This window comes from Barbatula barbatula (genome assembly GCF_947034865.1).
Source record: "Barbatula barbatula genome assembly, chromosome: 6".
NCBI classification, from domain to species: domain Eukaryota; kingdom Metazoa; phylum Chordata; class Actinopteri; order Cypriniformes; family Nemacheilidae; genus Barbatula; species Barbatula barbatula.
In genome coordinates this window covers 17,653,716-17,676,346 of record NC_136765.1, presented here as the reverse complement: position 1 = coordinate 17,676,346, position 22,631 = coordinate 17,653,716, and the positions used below count along the sequence as shown (strand labels likewise).

General features: G+C 40.0%; 2 protein-coding genes across 5 annotated transcripts; one reads left to right on the top strand and one right to left on the bottom strand.

The window, feature by feature from the left end:
* Positions 1-344: 344 nt before the first annotated feature.
* On the top strand, positions 345-8,144 carry iars2 (isoleucyl-tRNA synthetase 2, mitochondrial). 2 transcript variants are annotated; one of them, XM_079458908.1, is made up of 23 exons: positions 345-645; positions 810-932; positions 1,024-1,177; positions 1,293-1,441; positions 1,664-1,713; positions 1,804-1,913; positions 1,996-2,083; positions 2,164-2,279; positions 2,397-2,566; positions 2,666-2,756; positions 2,843-2,994; positions 3,967-4,127; positions 4,212-4,314; positions 4,398-4,491; positions 4,583-4,691; positions 4,772-4,874; positions 5,020-5,145; positions 5,275-5,406; positions 5,536-5,642; positions 5,760-5,905; positions 6,024-6,214; positions 6,360-6,504; positions 6,663-8,144. In XM_079458908.1, the coding sequence occupies exons 1-23, from the start codon at positions 466-468 to the stop codon at positions 6,806-6,808; spliced, it is 2,946 nt and encodes a 981-aa protein (XP_079315034.1). In that variant the 5' UTR covers positions 345-465; the 3' UTR covers positions 6,809-8,144. The 2 variants fall into 2 exon arrangements, with proteins under 2 accessions (XP_079315034.1, XP_079315033.1); XM_079458907.1 differs by having other exon boundaries at positions 1,993-2,083; positions 6,663-7,956.
* Positions 7,927-21,676, bottom strand: rab3gap2 (RAB3 GTPase activating protein subunit 2 (non-catalytic)). 3 transcript variants are annotated; one of them, XM_079458904.1, is made up of 35 exons: positions 21,330-21,676; positions 20,524-20,597; positions 20,154-20,274; positions 19,982-20,063; positions 19,692-19,739; positions 19,535-19,610; positions 19,298-19,399; positions 19,082-19,181; positions 18,860-18,958; positions 18,623-18,771; positions 17,563-17,642; positions 17,387-17,476; positions 17,155-17,294; positions 16,818-17,013; positions 16,586-16,729; positions 16,421-16,503; positions 16,239-16,303; positions 16,065-16,155; positions 15,854-15,975; positions 15,357-15,561; positions 15,140-15,237; positions 14,864-14,969; positions 14,628-14,788; positions 14,298-14,472; positions 14,080-14,220; positions 13,858-13,964; positions 13,692-13,758; positions 13,477-13,547; positions 13,366-13,401; positions 13,169-13,288; positions 12,838-13,053; positions 10,064-10,153; positions 9,073-9,273; positions 8,769-8,933; positions 7,927-8,695 (listed from the first exon to the last, which is right to left on the bottom strand). In XM_079458904.1, exons 1-35 carry the CDS (start codon positions 21,439-21,441, stop codon positions 8,543-8,545), a joined length of 4,086 nt encoding a protein of 1,361 aa, XP_079315030.1. In that variant the 5' UTR covers positions 21,442-21,676; the 3' UTR covers positions 7,927-8,542. The 3 variants fall into 3 exon arrangements, with proteins under 3 accessions (XP_079315030.1, XP_079315031.1, XP_079315032.1); XM_079458905.1 differs by having other exon boundaries at positions 13,214-13,288; positions 21,330-21,641; XM_079458906.1 differs by having other exon boundaries at positions 19,963-20,063; positions 21,330-21,634.
* Between the last annotated feature and the right edge of the window lie 955 nt (positions 21,677-22,631).

Below are 22,631 nucleotides of genomic sequence, written 5' to 3'. Positions count from 1 at the left end.
GTCACTTATAAGTGAAAGTGATTTAGTGATAGTATGACCCTTTGTAATACGTATACTTACGTTACAAATAAAGTTAAACTACTGCGTAAAAACCATGGTCAAATTTCGTAATATTTCATTAAAAAGATGCAAGCCAATCATCAGCATTTTAATATTTTTTGTTTCTAAAAAATTATCTACTCAAAGCTATACTCGATCTTTTACTTAATAATTTAAGTTTAAAAAGTTTTTATCTCTTTACATTCCGAAGACATGTAAGTCACACGTGTTGTTGTAGCGCCCTCTCGTGTTTGTAAACGGTGGTAACATCATAAAAACGCGTTTCCGTTTGTCCCTTCGAGGCTCTCGTGGTTGTCCGTCGTTTTTTTCGGTCCGGCCCAAAACCAGAGTTCCGCCCTCGCGGAGGAGGTCACATCCCACAACAAACTCTCATCCCGGTCGGAATCTCAGCTGTCAGAGTACCTCATGCTGCTGCTTCGGCGTTCGGCGGTAGGTTTCGGCGGTGTGGCGCGATGGGGAGCGCGCTGTTTGTGTTCCGCAGACTCTGCGGGTCGGTACCGGGATACTGTCCTGCTGCCCCGCACTGACTTCCCCATGAGAGTGAACGGGCCGAACCTCCTGGAGCGAGAGATCCAGATCCAGCAGGTAAGACCGTCAGGTCCAGATCAAGAAGCAGATCTCTGCCGGAGTCGTTGTCGTTGTTAAAACTAAAAAGATGCTACCAAAATCCCAAACGTAAGATCAGCAGCTGAGGGTGAACAACATGTCTTTTATTTGCTTTTACCTGTGAATTGTTGTGTGCTCCCTAGAAATGTGGTTTCGATCAGCTGTATACATGGCAGAGGGAGAGAAAGGCCAAGAAGGAGTACTGCCTTCACGATGGACCACCCTATGCCAACGGGGACCCACACGTGGGTCATGCTCTAAATAAGGTACCCCTGTTACATCCTAGGTCCCCCCTCACTTAAACTCCATAATGTTATTATCAAATAAACAGTCAAGACTTTTTGATCATTCCTGCAGATTCTCAAAGACATCCGGAACCGCTTTGAGATGCTGCGAGGCAGACAGGTGCACTATGTGCCGGGCTGGGACTGCCATGGGATGCCCATTGAGCTCAAAGCACTGGGAGACCTGGGAACCAGCGAGCTGACACCTCTACAGATCAGACAGAAAGGTCAGTAGCTCAAAGAAAGAACCCAAGGAAATACACAAAAAAAACAGTTTTGTCAGAATCATGGAAGTTTGTAATGACTTCTAGTCTGTTTATGTTATTGTCTGTGTCTATTTAGCGCGTGAGTTTGCAGAGAGAGCCATTTCTCGGCAGCGTGCATCATTCCAGCGCTGGGGTGTCATGGCTGATTGGGAGAATTGTTATTACACTTTTGATGGCAAATATGAAGCAGTCCAGCTTAAAGTTTTCCAGGACATGCACAGCAAGGTGAGAAAGTCTCTTTCTGATGGATGTTTTCTCGAATTTGAATGATGCGCCTGTTCTGCATCTCTGAGCTTTATCGGATCAACTGATTTATTCGATACATTTTGTGTGTGTTTTACATATTATAACAGTTCCAGTTATTCCAGTAATCCAACGCTTTAACCTTTTTATCTGAGCAATTCTCTTTTTTTTTCACTTCTCTTCTTCTCTATATGGTCTGCACAGGGTTTAATTTATCAGGATTATAAACCTGTATTCTGGTCACCGTCATCCAGGTAAAAGAAGTTCAAGATGCCTCCGAGTTGTTAATTTAGGCATATGGCTCATGTCAGGATATAGTTTATGTTTTTGGTCTCTCTTTCCAGGACGGCACTTGCTGAATCAGAGCTGGAGTATAATCCAGAACATGTGAGTCGTGCCGTGTACGTGACTTTCCCTCTGCTCACCCTACCTGCAAAACTCGCTTCAAACGCAGGTGTGTGACACACACATTCGTTACAAGCACATCACAGAAATAACGTTTGCAGTTCCTGATGCCTGTGTCTTTGTTTCAGAAGATTTGGGTCAGGTGTCTGTTCTGATATGGACCACTCAGCCATGGACTATTCCAGCCAATCAAGCCGTTTGCTACATGCCCAAAACAAAGTAACTCTCACACATTCCAAAGAAACTGTGCGATGCACATAATCTTATGTGCATGATCATGTGACCTTTCTTTTCCTCAGGTATTCTATAGTGAAAAGAGCTGATAATATGGAGCTCCTCCTAGTGGCCACAGAGCGCATCGGCAGCCTCGCTACTATACTGGGGACCAATCTGGAGAGCTTGGCCACATTTGCAGGTAGATCTGGTGTCACTGGCATGAAACACTTTACAAGTTGCCTTAAACTGGCCTAAGTGTCTTCTCTCTCTCTCTCTCTCTCTCTCTCTCTCTCTCTCTCTCTCTCTCTCTCTCCAGGGTCAGATCTTGAAGGTGGAGTTTGCCAGCATCCCACAAATCTTTCAAAAGAAGTGCCTTTGTTGCCGGCTAATCATGTGACCATGACCAAGGGAACGGGTTTGGTGCACACAGCTCCTGCCCATGGCATGGAAGACTACAGCGTTGCCACGCACTTCAGTCTGCCTGTGGTATGTCACGGAAGCCTGTATTGACCAATCCCGTGCCAGCTTATTGGAATAGCAAGAATATGTTGCTTACATCATTTTAAATGCCATAACTCTTTTAAGGAGTGCATGGTTGATGAGGAGGGCAAGTTCACAGAACTTGCCGGAGCAGAACTGCAGAATAAGTCTGTGATGACAGAAGGAAGTGCAGCAGGTGAGGGAGAGGAAGGAAACTGAATGTGTTTCTAGGATTGAAGTAAATGTTATATCACTAATAATGCTTTGGTGTGTATGTGACAGTGATCTCAATGCTAAAGGCTGCAGGAGCTGCTGTGAAAGAGGAAGATTGTGTCCACAGTTACCCGTATGACTGGAGGACCAAACAGCCGGTTGTCATCAGAGCCAGTAAACAGTGGTTCATTAATACAGCCAGTCTTAAAGACAAAGCTAAGGTGAGTTAACATGCTAATTAGAGTCAGCTGGTTGAATTTCACAAATGTGTCAAGAGCATGTCTGAGAGTGTTGCCAGATCTGTGGAACAAAACCAGCCCAACTTCTGAAACTAGCCCAGCAACACCAGCCCAAATACCAAAACACAAAATATGCCACTTCTACTTCAAAAATACATATTTTACAGTCACCGTTATGCATTACTCATAATGATGAATATCACTTAGTAATTGTTTGTTTTTGTAAATAATTTTCTTTCCTTGACCTGATCAATGAAGCCATTCTACTTTTAATCCGCAGATTATAAAACTACCCGCAGCAACAGTTTAAAAGTAGCCCAAATTGGTGGGAAAACTAGACCCTCCTGTCTGGTATAATGCAAAGTTTCATTATTATTACTGTAATTTTAAAAACAATCAACAATATTTCATCAAGTTGTGAAGTGTTTATTCAATTCAGATTCATTGCTATAATTTCACAATTTTTGTACAGCAGCTTTACAATAAATAAATACATATTTGTACAAACATGAAAGTATAATATAATAGTATAAAATACATGGATAGTTTGGATAGTATATTGGAAAATATTGGATAGTTCATATTTTTTATGTGATGTTCCTTGGTCATACTAGCTGTGAAAATAGTCCATTAGTTTGTAATTGGCCGTTATATTCATGATGCTATTAAGCATGAATGTCTTTCAGATTTTTCAAAAGATCAATATTATCAGTTCTAATTGTTAAACTAATTGTGTGTAAAATTATTATCAGTTTCTATATAGAAAAATGACTTTAACTACGTTCAATTTAAAGTATGAGACATGTATCTTTATAGATGACAGGTCACATCCATATACATAATAAGAGCTCAATAAGAAATTCTTAAGTTTAAAAAAGTTTTTTATATTGATTTGACTTTTTATGCATCATGGTAGTAAATTGGTTGAATGACAGTAAGTGTGTATCTGTGTAGGCTGCTCTGCAGAAGGTGCGTGTGATACCAGAATCTGCGAGATCCAGTTTGTTGGGGATGTTGGACAGAAGGACATACTGGTGTATTTCTCGTCAGAGGAGCTGGGGCGTCCCCATTCCTGTCTTCTACCATAAAGAGACTGGAGAGCCCCTTTTAAACAAGTACATACTGCATTTGTATTGACACCATTGTTAACATGCTTATTAAAAGAACTTTAAGTTTAAGATTCCTTTGCTCTCTCTCAGACATTCGGTGACCCGCATCGCACAAGTTTTCTCGGAGAAAGGGAGTGACAGCTGGTGGGCGGAGCCAGTGGAAACATTTCTCACTCCGGAAGTTCTTCAAAATGTATGTTTATGTATCTAAGCCACAAAGTTAAGATTATACAATGGATCTATAGTGTTTGACTTCAAATAAAATGTACCTGTTAGAGTAAAGCGGGTGCAGCGTCAGATTACGTGCGTGGTGAAGATGTCCTGGATATCTGGTTTGACAGTGGGGTCTCGTGGGCTGCTGTTCTACCGGGTGAGTTCACTGTGTTTTGTCACATTGGAGATCCTTGACGTGGTGTGTTTGGTCCGGTTTAAATTAAAGATCGTATCTCGGCCTGTTTTAGAATCAGACCCGCGTGCAGACTCGTACGTGGAGGGGAAAGATCAGATCGGCGGGTGGTTCCAGTCATCTCTGCTTACAAGTGTGGCGGTGCGGAATAAAGCCCCTTACAGGTGAGTCATACAAGTGCATTTAACACATACATACGCATATTCACACGTAGAAACATTTATTCACTTTGTGTGTGTTTCAGAGCGCTAGTGGTCCATGGTTTTGCTGTAAGCGAGAAAGGAGAAAAAATGTCAAAGTCTATTGGCAACGTGATCGATCCGGATGTTGTTATTAATGGGGGGAAGGTGAGAAAAGGGAGACCGATGTTTGAATATCAATACATGATCTAATGTGTAATATAATGGTCAAGGTCAAGATAGAATTTTAAAACACAGAATTGTAATATTCCAAACAATGAATACATTTGTATATCTGTTTCACTCTGTCAAGGACTTGTCTGTCTCTCCTCCGTATGGTGCTGATGTTCTGAGATGGTGGGTTGCCGAGTCGAATGTGTTCTCTGAAATTCAGATTGGATCTAACACACTAAACTCAGCCAAAGAAAGCATAAACAAGGTGGGTTTATTTGATTATTTCATCATTTCTGGCCTGGGTGGTAAATCAGAGGTGAAATGCATCAAATTTCTATATGTGGGTACATGTTTTGTTGACTCTAATTTACTTTGACTGGTCTTCTCTCTCTAGTTGAGAAACACTCTGAGGTTTCTTCTGGGGAACCTCCAGGGATTTGATCCTCGTTCTCAAGCTGTGGACCCCAAACAAATGCACTACATAGATCAGTATATGCTGCACCAGCTCAGAGAGTTCAGCATTAAGGTTTGTCCATATTTGTTTGATTATACAGGCTGACAGAGAGCAAATCATAAATAAAACATGTGAAAATATTGCACAGGTTAATGTTTGGTATACTAAAGGAATAAAATAATGTTTGTGTGTGTGTTGTAGGTAACCGATGCTTACAGCGAGTTTGACAGCGGCCGCGCCATCCGACTGCTACAAGCCTTCATCACCAGAGAATTATCAAACTTCTACTTTAGTATCATTAAAGACAGGTAACATTTAAAATCTTCGTCCAGAGAACTCTGTATATTTTATTTCCTTTTCAAAACACCTCAGGCTTTTTTTCCCTGTTCTTTAACACAACTTTACCACCACTTGCTCTCTCTCAGATTATATTGTGATGCTGAGGACTCTGTAGGTCGAAGGTCGTGTCAGACGGTTCTAGAAGAGATCCTGGACGGAGTGACACGCTCTATCGCTCCTGTCCTCCCTCACCTGGCTGAAGATGTGTACACGCATGCACCCGGACATGACGGTACACACAGTTTTTTTTCATCAAATACATTCAATGTTGCTATTATTTTACACTCATTTAGACTCTAGTGGCTGAAGGGTTATGTTGTATTCATGTACTTCTCTTTTTTTTTCTGTAGAGGGGGAGACTTTGTTTCGTAGCGGTTGGATTAAAACCAGCTCCGTGTGGCGACGGCCGGGATTGGAGGAAGCAGTGGAGGGGGCTTGTGCTATCCGAGATTCCTTCCTGTCATCAATTCCGGGATGTAACGCTGCTGAGTATGAACTCATCATTGCCATTGAGCCCGGCCTGTTCTTTGAGCTCATGGAGGTAAATCTTGACTATAATTAAAATTATACAATACTAATAAATATATATATAAATAGGAACAATAATAATACATAAACAAGATTTATTTTTTTATTTCAACTGAATAATTAAAAAAAGAAATAAGTAAAGTCTTTCTCTTCCATAGTCTCTTCAAGAGGAACCCACCTCCACCTCCTCTCAGCTGACTGAACTCATGATGACCACACGCACCACACTGACAAGCTCTCTACCGCGCGATTTACCAAAAGATGTAGTGACCAGTTCTGGAAAGTTCCTCATAAATCTGGAGGGTGAGATGCTCTTTGCGTTCTTCTCCCGAAACAAACATAAGAGTTGTGTTAACATTTGTAGATCCATGACTTAATATATTGTGTAAGAAACCAGAACTGTCCGCTCTTAGCAGGTGGTTTTGTTTTGGGTCGTAACTGTTTCTCTGTGTGTTCTCCAGGTGGTATGATTCAAGAAGAGAGTGCATACAGCATAGCCGCGATACCCACCTCTCTCTCACGCTGTCCGAGATGTCGACGCTACACATCAGATGAGCCCGACTGCCTCTGCCCACGATGTCAGACTGTGCTGGAGAATGCCAAGTAAATTTGACTGCTGCCATGATGACCGCTCACCCACTGGCCTACCACCTCCTTTGGTGATAATTGCAAATCGCCGCAAGGGCTACGATGGACTGATAGGAAGCTGCTAATGTAAAATGCAAAAAGTTAACAGAAGCTTTGGGTGGAGCATGCCTCTCAGGGGTCAGAAGAGATGGACTGTTAGAAATTAAAGAGAAATTGGAAAGAGAAGCCAAATGACCGACACTCGGCTGATGTTTGTTAACCTCACAAATCAAAATATATATGATTAAATGGACAGGGCTTATGTTCTGAAATCAGTGCTCTTTTTGAGGTTGTAGCCAGTGGATGTTAATATGTTGGAAAGTAAAATTGGTGTGTTTATATATCTATGTGTGGTGAGTGTAGTCTAACTTTATTGGCTATAAATTCACATTCTGTCCAGGACAAGTTTTATTTAATACGTCGTTTCAATTGACTATGTACCGTACTGTCAGTGGGATTCATTTATGAAACACAAGCAGGACAAATTTGTGTGAATCATTAGTTAAATTATTCTTACATAAAATACAGTTAATGCAAGAATATTTTTTCCAAACTGTTTGAACAAATATAATTAATTTGTTCAATGAATGAGGCTGTATGTCAATTTTAGTTGTTCTGTTTAGGTGTACATGTTGCTTCATTGCATCACTTCCTGTTATATTTAAGCCAGTAAAGATGAAATTATGAATATATATAAATACATGAATTTAAAGTTTTTACATTTTTAGCATTTGGCAGATGCCATTATCCAAAGTGACTTAAGTGTGTATTCCAGATTTGTTTGAGACTTTTTAATATTCTAATAGTAACACTTAATTTTTTAACACTTAAGATTTAGTTGTCCCAAATCTATTAATTTCTTTGTTCTGTTGAACACAAAATTATATATTTTGAAAAATTTAGGAAAATAAACAGTTCTGGGGCACCTTTGACAATCAATTAAATCTACTATTAAACTTACCTCATTTTAGCGATAGTGAAAATCTCAGTTGCTAACATTCTTCCATATATCATTCTTTGTGTTTAGCAGTACAAAGAAATGTATACAAGTTTGTAACCACTTGAGGTTACGTAATTCATGACACAATGTTCATTTTTGGGGCAACTACACCTCTGCTTTTTTAATGAGAACATTCACTTACATAACAGCAAACTCCTGAAAACTTCGGTGACTGGTTAAATTGTATCACATGGGCAGCCACAATGCACCAACTAGTACAGGACTGCATGAAACTAGTGGAAATGAATCTTCAGTCTTAACTTGTGATGAAACAAAGTTGTACAGTTAAAATAAAAAGCATCAATGAGACATATATTAGACACTTGTTTGGCAGAGTAAATGAGAATCATCATTGGAAACATAGAAGTCCAAATAGAAGAATATATCTCTCCCATATTGTGTTCATACACTGTAATGTTTTGATGATATAGGACAATATTCACTTAAGGCTTCTTTGTAAAGAACAGCCCAGACTTTATAATTACATGTAAATTAGTCTACATGATATCATTGTTTTACTTCTATTAACACTTACAGATTGTGACCCAAGGCTCTTTATCCCTGACTGAATATTCAAGTGTCATGTTAGTGCTTGTTGGGAGGATAAATGAAACCCAGCTAATAGTACTTTGCGTAAAACCCAGAACAGATTTAGCATATGGATTATACATATAAAAAGTATTCGCTTTCTTTCTAGTCTTGCATATCTGTTTATCAGGGCTCGTCCTGTAAAGAGTCCACAGCCTCCAGCAGGTGAAGTGCCAGGCTGTACTGTGCGTGGTTTTCAGGTAGCATTTCGATGACTTTGTTGATTAGTTGGCCGCTTTGAGACAGAGGTACCGAGGGGCAACGGAGCTCACTGGGGTCCTGACAAACATAAGGGTGCGTTAAAGACTGTCAGTCTTGTGAACAATGTAAATGTTAGGGTGTTTCTTCTTACCATGGCTTTGAGCCAGGTGCAGAGGGTGGGTGGCAGACGGGCCAGCAGCTCCATGTTGGGTTTGGTCTGTGTCTGTGAGTGGAGCAGAGAGAAGGAGAGTCTCTGACCCGTCAACACCAAGAGCTGAGAACCCAAAACATCCTTATCCTGAACTTCCATCATCACCTGAGAGACAACAGAAAAAGAAATGACAAAACGAACAAACATGTTATGAATAAACTTATTAAAGATACAAAATATAATAGCGCTCCATACATTTCACTCATTTTTTTCACAGATTTAATGCATTGTGTGGGTGTGTTACCTCCTCTGCTCGCAGGTCCAGGCCCTGGTTGTAGAGTTCACACACCAGGTGTCTGCGCAGAATGTCAGTATTGACCTGCAGTAGAGACGAGAGCTCCATACACACAGATGGCCACACGTCTTCTGTGCTACTGTGTCCGACTCCATTCTCCTCGGCTTCTGCCAGGGCCTTCACCCAGCCTGTTAATACCGACATCAGAAACTACACACACAATAACATTTAACGGTTAGTTTGAGACCCAGCATTTATCTGAGGCCAGTTGCATAAACATAGTAACTTAGGTAAGATTGTGCCTTAAAGGACCATTGTGTATTTTAGCGGCATCTAGCGGTGAGTTTGTGAATTGCAACCAACGGCTCACTCCACCCTCTCCCTTTCAAAACACTAGAGGATTAAGATGTTGTCACGTTTTCACTTCTTCCCTGAATGAGTTAACATATATTTTTGAAAAGTGTTCTGTATAGCAGTTAGTCTGTTTAGGGCTACTGTAGAAACAACATGGCGACATGTCAACAACATTCCATGCAAGGGGACCCGCGCTAGAAATAACTGACTGAGCAAAGAGAAACATAACGCTTCATTATGTAAGGTCTTTATACACTTCTGAAGACATAGTTATGTATATTATATTGCATTTCTGTCAATAGCTCTTCCAAAAAACTACACACTGGACCTTTGACAACTAGTCGCACTGACTAGCAGTTAGTTAGACTATTTAGTGTTACTTTTCAGAACTCAATTAGACCAATCTACCTTATTATGTAACTGACTTAAAAAACTTATGACCAGTCTTGAGAAAAGTTAGCAGACTAACATGTATGTAAGTCTGAGGTGTTTATCCAACCGGCCCCTGGCATCCATTAATTATATTATGTAGCCAAAACCATGTCACTGTCATTGTTCCAGATGCATATTTGGCAAATAAAACTATAAATGGGCAAATTAAACTTAAAATTCTGCATCCAGTGATGAGGGGGGCACTGTTTCTCACCTCTTGTCTAAGAGCTACCAGATTGGGGTCTGTGTCTCCACTAGGTAACAGCTGAATGGAGGTCAGATCTCTGAAGAATGCATTCTTACCCTGTTGACAGTAAATTTAGAAGTACAAATGAGCACAAATCTGTAGAAGGACTCATCAAATTGAAATCAGTTTTTATACAGAGTTGAACGATTAATCGCATCCCGAATAAAAGTTTGTGTTTACAGCCATGGAAAAAATTAAGAGACCATTTCAAGTGTGTATTTCAGATCAGCATTTCTAGATGTATTGTGGCGATTTCAGTTCAGTGTTTGTAGAATTTCAACAAATTCAAACCTCCGGAGTGACAAAGTCATCGAACAGCAATGTGAAAGACTGACAGCAATAAGACAAGACACATGAAAACCTGGATTTGTATCACAGTTATCGCATAACAAATATTTTTGAACTTTTCATAAATACATGTACAAATATTGTTGTAATGCTTGAGTGAATATGAGCTTGTTTTCTTTCCAGTTGTGTATTCGAGGTCTGAATAAATACAGAGCATATTTTCTGTTTTTTGGACCTGTTTCTACAGTTTTCATTTTCTGCAAATAAGAGCAAATAGAAACAATCGTTTTCTCTGAAATTTGGTAGAAATGTTGTTAACAGAATGAGACAAAAATGATCATTTTACATAAACAAATATCTATAAATACTAAATTTTTTAATTCTCTAAAAGTCTCTAAAATGGTCTCTTAAGATTTTCCACGGCTGTATGTCTGTGTACAGTGCATATTCATTTTGTATTTATAAAAACATACACATACATGCATATATTTAAGAAAATATAAAAATATATACGTTTATAAATAATTTATTGGTAAATATAAATAAATACATGTAAATGTTTCCTAAATATATATACACATGTATGTGTGTGTTTATAAATACAAAATGTATATGCACAGTACATGGACATATATTACCCAAACACAAACATTTATTCTGGATGCGATTAATGGTTTGACAGCCCTATTTTTATATATAGTGAATTAAAATTACATATACAACAAAAACATTTCAATACACTTATAGTGGAGTGATGTCGATACAAATTTGACTGAATCATACTTCATACTCTAACCAAAATTACTAAATTATACATTTGGATGTTTATGTGTGTGTATTAGGGCTGCAACAACGAATCGATAAAATCGATAAAAATCGATTATTAAAAATGTTGGCAACGAATTTCATTATCGATTCGTTGTATCGCGCGACTATAACGCGCGCCACATGTTTGAGTGGCGTGAGCGTGGCGTTTCTGTAGCGTGTCAGCTCTGTGGCGGCTGCGTCGTGTTTTCTGTATCTTTGCACACCAGCACCGTGCCTGACGCGGCGCTGGCGCGCTGCTGCTGCTATAGGTGACATAGAGGGAGGCCGCCGACAGACAAGGGTCTTGTATTCACGACATGTTTAAACTTTTTTCACATAACCTACACCTTACAAAATCCGAAAAATGAGTAAGTAGGCTGTCTGTTTATTTAAATAACATTTCCAAATGTTTTGTAGCTTTATTACCTGATGTTGGACCGTCACTCAGATGACACACTAGACTACGTTGTTATTGTAGTGTGTCATATTTTTTTCCATTTTTAATCACATTGTTAAGAGCATAAAAAACAAAAATAATTCAGTCACCAATACATTTTGGGGTTTAATACGAACCACAATTCGTATTAAGATGATTCTCAGATATGTTATTAAAGATGTAACGTTATCAATTGATGCACGAGTTTACTTTATGCAATATGTGTTTAAGATGGACATAAATTAATATTCCCATTCAATGCAATGTATCTTTTCATTGGATATAGCCTAAGCATTTTCTTGGAGGAAGATTTTATGGAAAAAAAGTAGTTAATTGGAGTATTCATTTGCAACATTTTAGTAATAATATCTCATAGGCCTACTTAATAGGAATATTAATGTATAATTTATTTCAATATTCACTTGTTGTTTCTCCAAAAATGCATTATAAACATGATTTAAGTCCTGATGTTTTCTACAGTGGACATGTAAATCCCGTAACGTGTAGATGTTGGTTTAATGAAATTCAATTTGAAAATACGTTCAAATAAATGATGATTAGCTTTCAAACATCAAAATGGCATTCATTAATATGTATTCGTGTACAAAATTACATATAAACATCTTTTTCTATTCTATTTTGCCTGGAAACGCTTCCAACACGCTTGCGTGTCTCGTGAAAAATAGGCGTCGATTCAATTCCTAGCATGCACGCGTTTTCCGTGCGGCTCGTCTCACGCAGGCAGTGTGCAAGCTCTAACCTGTTAACATGGGAGCCGATTTAAAAACGGTCACGCCAGGCTTCTGAGACGCTCACGCCACGCATCTAGTGTGTCACAGGACTAAAAAAAGTTGATCGCGCCGCGCAGCATAGCGGAGAAAAAATTAATTAAAAAAGCGGAGCGGAGGTAGAGGAAAGACCATCAGAGAGACCCGAAAAAATTCCAGAAAAAAACAGCAAACCATGAGAGGCTTCTTGATGGGAAATGCATCATGTAAACCACAGCCAGCTGTAATAATAATATAATAAGTAATAATAAAGCTTTTGAAATATGTTTTGCAATGTCAGTTCTATTTTTCAATAAAGGGTTGAAAATGAATGCTTTTAAAAATTTGTATCCGATTCATCGATTAATCGAACAAATAATCGACAGATTAATCGATTATTAAAATAATCGTTAGTTGCAGCTCTAGTGTGTATACATTTATACCTTGCTGTCAAACAGACTGAGCGGTTTCAAACGCAGGGAGAAGGTCATGGCACCATGCAGCAGTGATGCTAAAACACAGTGATGCTGAACGAGCGGATAGTGAACAGATCGCTGATCCATTGCCAACTCCACTATAGAGACCGGACCCTCCGCGGCGCTCCATAGTTCCTCAACACACACATCTGGAGCAGACACTTCCTCCACTCCAGAGTCCGCCTGCAAATGTATTTAAAAAATACTATTTAATGCAATGCAACAAACTGTAGCATGATCAGGTGGAAAATGACAGACATATTTCTGCCCATGCATCCTTTGTTTGATCAGCCCTTACTCTGGTGAAAAAAGGAAAAGAAGGGAGAAAAGAGGAAGACGAGACCTCCATCAGAGCCTGAAGTAACTGCACGCAGGAGCCCAGGAAACTTCTTGCAGCTCCGTCACCCATTCCGACATCCTAAACACACACACACTCGTACATTAATCCCAATAAACAAAAACAAATGTTTCTGTTTTCTGCTTTGTATTTCTTACCCGTCTGCAAAGTCGATCTTTGGGTGCTTTCCCCACCTGATAACACAAAAACATAGTCAATAAATGTTTCATGTACAAAAAACCAAGACACGCATGCACGTACACACGCACCTTTTCCATTAGGAAGGCAGCTGCTGAAAATCGTTTGACAAAGAATGTGTGCCACATCATAGCAGAGATACCTGTGACACAAACACACACAAACTAATAAGAATGTCTGAATCACTACAGACTGATTTTTCAATTGTATTCCACTCTAATAGTAAAACAAATTAAACTTATGGTTACAGCCAAAACATCACAGTCATTTTACCGATGTCTCTTACCCAGCTGGATGTGAGGATTGGAGATCATCTTCAAAAACTCCACAGACCACTCTAAATACTGCCCCACCTGCAGAGAGAAAGAAAGATTGAAAAAAAGCAAATTATCTGAAGGGTTCCCTGTGATTGGCTGATATTTCTATAGTATTGGTACTGCATTCATCCTTACCTCTGGGTCTTTGTTCCACTGGACCACATGTTCCCAGCTACAGTGAGCAAACAGCATATCAGGAGACAGTGAGTTTGGGAATCGCTGAAACACGCACTTCAGCAGTTCTGAAATAACAACAAATGTGTTTGAACACAAAGCGCACACACAATAGCTCATCCTTAAATCCTTAAACAATCGAACGTCACATGATCAGTGATCATTTTAAATCTCCATGGTTACCCTCCAGTCTCTCATCCCCTCCTCGTTGTAACGCTTGTTCTGTAGATTGATTCTCCTCCCTCTGCTGCAGAATATCCTTCAAGGATTCTGGACACACACCCTGCCTGAAGATCAACTTGGAAACACAATCTGCTACACCTCCTACGAGAGACATTAATTGTAAATATTTACATATTTAACCCTAATTTCGAGCAGAAATTTGTTTTTATCTTGCCTACCTCTGCCACTTTCCGAAAGTGTTTTGACCGAGCAGCGTGAAGCGGTGCCCCCTGTAGATCCCTGAGGGGTTGGCAGACAGAGCAACGTCTGCAAAGCGAGAACATCCTCCAGCTGCTTTATACAAACCACCCACTGCTCGAGCTCCAGAGACACACACTCCCACTCCTCCTGAAACTACAGAAAAGTACATTGTTTTACCTATATTAACATTAATGCACTGACAGCTGCTATACATTATTTCAATAGTTACCCTAGAACGAATCCACAACTTCTATCAATTGAGCTAAAGTGACAATGTGGATGCAACTAAGCCAAGCACACAAACTCACTTTGCTCTGTGCCAGTCTGGTGATGGCACTTTTGGCTACATGATTAGCAACCAGAGCAGCCAGTAGAGCAGCACCCGCGCTCTCAGACTGAAGACATGCTGTGCGCACCTGCAGCCACCAGGGGGAGACGGACTGCCCGTCCCATGACTCATCAACTGCTCCTGTCACACAGAAATATGATCTTTAAAAACAGCATCATGACATATACATTTAAGAAAGTAAATGTCATTGAAGACCTTTCATTGAGCTAAGAGTGAAGAGTAGAGTGTGCAAGTTCGAGACGGCGTCCAAACATTTCAGAACCTCCTTTTCTTTGTTCAGCCAAACTGTCAAAAGCAAAGACTGCAGGAGAGTGGCAAAGAAAGAGAGAGAGAGAGAAATTGACACATATCTGAGATCTTTAAATAAACAAAGCAAATGTTTTAGTTCCGCAAATCTGTGAATGCAATACTTTGAATATTCATTTCATTCATTTATATTTTCATCACTGCTACGCTCCATTTTTCTCTTACCAGCAGCTGTTGAGGACTGATGCCGCTCTCCTGTAAAGTCTCACATACTCTCTGTAAAGGACTCTGACCGGAAAGACAGCCCCAAAAGAGAAAACTACCTGTAAACACAAACATAACACAGACACTCAGATCTATCATGCAACTCATGAATACCAGATGAAAAACAATAAACAAAAGAGAAAAACTGACATTTATGACGTATAAAAAGCTGTTATACCCAATTGGGTCCAGTCAGTATCAGGCTTTTTGATCACTCTCAGCTCTCCGTCGAACCACTCCAACTGAGACAGGAATGTTCGGACAGGCAACGGCCCAGCGGAGTCTTGAGCGAATGAAACACAGGGCCGTGAGTTTATCTCTGTGTATTGCTTCAAGACTGGGCTGATTCGAGCGAGATCTTCTTCAATGCCGGAAAACGACAGCTGCAGAGAGGAGAAAAAATAGAAATTCTGTCATCATTTACTCACTTTTGTCACTCCAAACCCACATCACTTCTTAGTTAATGCAAATGAAAAAATAAGATGTTAGTATACTGCTCTTTTTCTTATAATGAAAGTGAATGGGGACCAGAGATTTGTCGTGGTCACCTGTCACTTGCATTGCATGGAAAAGATCAGGTTCCTTCATTCTACGCATGAACGAATATCATACAGGTCTGAAATGACACGACAGTAAGCATATGATGACAAATGTTGTATTTTTGGTGTTTCTCACATGTTCGGTCTCAGAAGGTGAAGTGTCTGGTGTGTGCAGTAGTTGGACGTCTGTATAAAGCTGAAGCAGTTTGAGTTGTGAAGAACAGAACTGCACCAAAGACTCATCTGTTGCCTCAGGATCTGATACAAAAAGAAAAACAGATCAAAATGGAATAACCCAACTTGAATATTACAAACAAACCACACCCAGTGAGAACCGAGGGCATTACCTTGTTCTTTGAGGCTGGCCAATAGTGCACGAGTAACATTGGTCAAACAGGACACTGGTGCATTCTTATTAGACAGCAATGACTCCAAGGCCTGTCAATCACATATTTCCCATAATCTATATGTCAACAACACAATGTTGAGCACAGGTATGTGTGATTGTGAGTTTTACTAACCTGTTTTTGATTAGCTGGATGTTTAATGTCCAGTAACACACTTTGTGCTTCGCTCTCAAGCAGAGCTAAAAAATCAAACATCAAGTCACACAAAACTGGTTAATATTTCAAAGGAAAGCCACATTCAAAAGTGTTGCTGTCTTTGGATAACCTCTCATGAATATTAATAAGGCAGTTCAGACCTGGCTCCACCTCTCTGCTCCTCAATAAAGAGGTGAGTCGCTTCAGCAGGTGCATGTCTTTGGCACGCTCGCTCTTCTTATCGCTGACAAACACATGGAACAGACATCTGTATTATGTGCATGTGTTATATTTGATATTTATACAGCATGTGTGTTTGTATATACCTAAGTGCCAGGTGGAATGGTATGGTGATGGCTCTCAGAACTCCATTACAAGGGTCAAACAGACACATCTGCTGCGTGTGTATCTGCCAGCCCTGACTGGTTATACTATTCACACCCATTAACCTGTGACCTGCGTAGAGTAGCCTGAAAAAGAGAGAGAATAAATATGTATTTTCAGATTGTAAGAGTGTACAATATGTAATGTATAGCATTAAGTAAGAGTGTGTATTACCTGCATTGTTTTCCCACAGTAAAAGCCCCCACTCGTGGTCCATGCTGAGTTCCCCACACCTCTAAAATACCCCTGCGCGGGGCATAAATAACGAGAAACATGGCATGGCGACGGGGCATAGAGGGAGACGTTGCTATTTCTCTTTCCCCACGTGCTTCTGACACCTGCACCCATCCGAGCTGAGCGTCACGATAACCTGAACGCATAAACATAAAACAGACATTTAATAATATTATATCTGACAGGACGCCCAGTTACAGCCCAAATGTGTGATGACTATTCAATAGTTATTTATCCGAGGATGTCCGTGTAGGAAACACGTCTTTCTCTCTTTTACCTTTCCACATCCTGATAGCAATGCCCCGTGCCACATCCAGCAGCATGACTCTGCCAAAGTCATCTGTGACTGCAGCCATAGTGTTACATGGAGAGAGGCAAATCGACTCGCCATGCCGACGAGAATCTGGAAGACCAAACCTGATAAAAAAAAGATAAATTGGAGTCTATAATCAATTAAGTACAGACCAGTGTAAAGTAATGGGAGGAGGCACATCCATATATACACTTACCGAACAGGAAGGGGAGTGGCCGGCTCCACCTTGGGTTTCTGTTTCTGCACTGATTCCTCATCGTTTTTACTCTTCCAACCCAACCAACCACTTAAGAGAATGAAAACACGGACACAGAGTGAGTAAACTGAGCTTAAGGACAGCTGTCTAGTGCATATAAAAATAAAAAGAATGACCTGGCAGCACTGAAAAGAGCTGATGTGAGTTTACTGGCCACTGCCAGAGCCACATGAGAGAGGAGAGGCTGAGAACTGCCCTGAAAGTGAGAAAGAGATTATACAAGAAAACTGTCCGTGAAGCAGTGGCTGACCATACACTCATGACTTGGGTCCTTATGTAATGTACAAATAGTTTTTGGATTAGGTTTACAGAGAATCGCAAATCGATAATATACTAATAGAGAGGCGTGTCTGTTGCCGTTTGGCAGCCAGATCACAGCGTATATCCACAGTTAGGATTAAGGCACATTGAAAAGTACTAATGTTGTGTAGCTTTAACACTGTTAGCTGCTAATTCGACACAAAAATGAGGCCACAGCGTGTCTGTACTGTACGTTTAAGATATATGAATGCATTTAAAATAAATAAAGTGTGGGCTGCTGGACAAAAAAGAGCCACAGCAGAAATGGTCTTTGAGCATGCTAGAAAGTGAAGACTACTTCTCCGTCTTAAACAGAGCAGATTTACTTGACTGCACGTACATGTGTCTATTTTTATACATACGATGTAGCCTGGAAGAGAAATAATAATTATTTCAGATCACATTAGTCATATCAAAACTGTTTAAACAACTATGATCAGTAATGAACTAAATAGTTATATGAAGTTTCTGCAGTTCTCTTTCAGAAACAACTATTTAAAGTAGCACACAAGTTTGGATTAAATTGTGCTGGGAAACAGATCTGAGAGAAGTATCATAATGTTTCACATATATGGCAGAGTTTTTAAGGTACTATTTTGTGACCTTTGTAAAACTGCTTTGAAACAACATGTACAAGTCCTCTAGAGGGGAGAATTCCCCTACTCCTTAAACTATTTTTATGTGAACACTTTTTATTCCTTTACTATTATTATTATTATTGCAAAAATTTTAATGTATACGTTTAGATATTGCCACCCCTTATTGTTCTCTTGTCCGCCTTTGCCACCCCATGTATAAAATCCTGGACATACCCCTGCTGTAAAGTATAACAAAACTGACAAAAAAGTAATAAAAAAAGAGATAGTCTGTGTCTACCTCTACAGCGTAGAAGAAGCCTGTGTATGGCCCTCCTCCCACTGTTATATACTGACTCATAGCAGGAGGACTTCCTTTAACCGAAGCGTGAAATCCACCCAGAATAGAGGCGTTTTTCATCTGATCGAACACACTTAAAGTCGAAATTCCTAAGAGAGATAGACATTATCTTTGTTTAACAATTTTTCCACTGTGGTTTTACATTTAAGGCTTTAGGATTCAATAAGCCTTTCGTACCTATGCTGGAGTGGTCGGTAATTGTGTCCATGTCCTGTAGGCCAAACTTCTTGTAGGCCAATGGTGGAGGCTGGATGACATCACTTCCTGCTGCTGCAGCTAAACGCCAAGGCAACAGAGACACAGAGCAAAAGTGTAACAAGGTACTAAAGGTGTTTATGATGTGTCTTAATGCATGTATTACTTTCAAACCAAACAGATAAATCATACACGTTCTCTTACCTCTGGCGACCTGGTTTCTGCAGGCACGTAAAGACTGGAAAAGACTAAACCCATCGACGGTGACCAGGGCTGCTCGATATAAAATACTAAGCTCCTCATGCTAATGGAAAGAGAAGCAGACAGATACTTCAAAAGGCAATCTGAGCACAGAAATATTGAACATAAACATGAGAGAATGAGATTCTGTCTACATCACACGTGTCTATGTTCTGGTACCTGTTCCGTTACTCCAGGATGTCGTGGAATCTCATAGGTGCGACATTTGAGACGGAGCACTGGATCTTCATGCAACAGCTGAGCCAACAGGAGAACACCACTCTATACACACAAACACACACAGTCTAAAACAAGTACACTATCTGTATGTCTCAAAGTTTGATACAACATATTCATTAAAAATATTAATGTATAGCTGGTGAGGTTGAGGTTAAAAGTCAGAAATGATAACAGTACCTCTGTGTAGAAACGGACATAACCTGAGCTCAATCCAACCACAATACAGGTCCAATCAGGCCGGCCTGTGGAACTCCTGAACACAAACAAAAACTCATTAAACACAAAACAGACTTGATCGAAGTCAAAAGTTCTGGGAAGACCAACATGTACCTACCTCTTTTGGCTGGCCAGTGGAATACAGATAATACTACTGATACATTCCCTGCAGAAAAACAAACAAATGAAACAACACATTTGATACAACACTTTGTCTAAATTTTTCATCACAATCATTTATTATTAAACACACATAAACTACAAACTCTCTTAAGCAACTTCTAAAACAATGCTTTCCATTAGCACTGCATTTATTATTTTTCATCATTTCAACATATAATCCTGATGGATCACATCCTAAAAAAGCCATCCACAGCGGACCCCCACACCTCATCTCGCATCTCTCACCCTTCTTCAACACTCAGTGTTCCGCTCCAGCTCACGGTGAGGGTCATTTCCTCATGTCCACTTTCATCTGTCCGCCACTTAGCTGTCAACCAATCGTCATATTAGGCAAACTAATGAGAATCCACCTCCACTAAAGATGATATTACCAGAAAACAGTACTGTAAGTGTGTACCGGAGAGAAAAGTGGCTTTATGCTCTCTAGCGATGACCAGCAGATCTGAGCAAGGGGAGAGCGACAGCACACAGTCCTGCAGCCAGGAGGTGTCCTTTTGCTGCTGTGCTTCCTCTTCAGTCTTGGATGAAAAAACACAAACATTTGTATTGTTGCAACGTATTGTTTTGAATGATAGGCAGATTGAAAAGTCATTATTCACTGAAAATTATTCCGAATAATGTAGCTCTGGAATTCGAACTAAAAAAAGCTACAATTGGTTATTACACGTAAGAACCAATGGAATTTTGTCTTTCACATAAAAAATAACAGCCCATGAGTTTGGGTAGGCATGATGGCAAGTAAATGTCAGAATTCCTTTAAAACAAACCTGCATTCCATCCTCTTTACTTTCAGGATTCTCCCAAGAGCCCCAGTCTGAGTCATCCCATGTTAACTCGTTCTCTAGAGACAGACAGACAGAGATGGTTGGATATCTATGGCCAAGGGTGCTGACTCACACCGCCTGTCAATCATACCACTGAATCTTATATAATAATTGAATTAAAATAAAAAGAATTTACAGAAGTCATCAGCTTTCTTTTCTCCCATTATTTATCTTCGTTTCGTTCGGGTTGTCACTTAGACAGTCATGTGTTTAAGGACACTTCTGCAGGATGACTCATTCACCAAGGGCAAACATACGTCCCTTCCTCCCTCTCTCTTCCTCTACTCCCTCTTTCTCATTCTCTCCATTACATTTTGATATTTCACTTTTATAAACATTCTTTTCAATGGCTTTTATTGTTAAAATATTATCTGATTATATGTTTACTCTCTATACCTAGTAGTCCAAAACCCCCTCTTACAAAAACCTTACAAATCGCTGACACCCACAGTCACTTAGTATTGTCCTCTCAGAACCTCTTGTGAAAGAAAAACGCTATTATAAAGTATCACCAGAATTGTAGTGATGTGTAATGTTTATTTGGGAGTTGCATTGGTGTTAATGGAAACAATTGACTATGTGGATCTCTACTGGAAATGTGTTGAGTTCTGTTGATGGGATGCTATCTGTTATTCCTGTTGTCGGCAGTAATTATTCGGAACCAACACCGCAGTAAAGAAAACCATCAACAAACTGATCCGAAGCTAAACCAAAACACACAAACGTAACATTACTGATAACAGATGTACCTGCTTTTGTTTTGTCCCCCTCCGGATTTGCGCTGTCTTGTTTGGGGAACAGAAAGTCTCGCACCTGTCTGAGGTCCTGGACCCGGCCGAAATCCAGCAGACAGCAGGACATAATTCGGGCGGAACCAGACCCTTAAACGTAGGTTACTGCAACATAAACTCGCTCCCAGGGACTGAATCGGTCGCTTGGTGTGTTTATGAGCCTGTCGGTGAGGTTGCCGATGGTGTTAAGTGATTTTTGGACCCAGACGGGTCAGTAGATCCTGCTGAGGTGTCAGTATGTTGTTTTGCTGCGAGTTCGGGATGACACATAGAGATCGGAGGCACGCGGTGAGCGTTACTGCCCCCTGCTGACGCGGAGGACATGCTAATTTTATTATCTAATTCTGCTTTACGTGTTTTTTATTTTGTTAAAATCCAGTAGTTGGTTTTCAATAATGTTGATATGAGCATTTGTTTTGCCCTGATATTGTATCAGATTATTATTGTATCAGTATTATATACTGTCAAAAGCCTCAGAGCAATTAGATAAGAAATGAGGTGAAATAGTATCTGAATATCCATGTGTCAGTGCTAAAAGGGATAGTTCATCCAAAAATAACACACCCTAGGCTATACATTTCTTTGTTCAGCTGAATATAAAGAAAGATATTTGGAAGATTGTTCCAAAAGCAAGCTCTGCGGCACCATTGACTACAATAGAAGGAAAAATGGATTTTCATTTTTAGGTGAACTATCCCTTTACCATTTCAAGAACACAGTTGTAAAGTAAATGTATTCATGGAATAATATGTTCTATACAAGAAAATTGTCCATGGAGCAAACAGACTATAAGAGAATAAGGGTGAATCTCAAGAATAAGAGACTCAACGTCATGGCAAGAGTAATGCTTTTCCACGTTCACCTAGTGTTAAATATTAAAACATGTTATTGACGGCACCACATGAAAGCTAAGCAGATAATCCAATACGATACAATACCTTATTGTTTTCGATCTCTCGAACAGGAATACTTGCCTCAACTCTCTGATCAGAGAAAGTCAGCTAGGCTGTTGGCTGAGAGAGATCTGTGGAAGGCAGTGGTCTGACATTGCAGTCCAGCTTCTGAAGGCCTGTTTCTTCTTGCTGTTTGTCTGGCTTTTGGCTGAACTGCACATGGCCCTGCCATGCCTTCTTGTCTGTGGCCGCCTCTTTGATGATCCACTTAGGAGGGCAGTGAACAATGCCTGGACCTGGACTACAGCTCATGTGAGAGGCAAAGCGGGCAATAAACCGGACTTGCAATGTGAAAATTAATTATTAT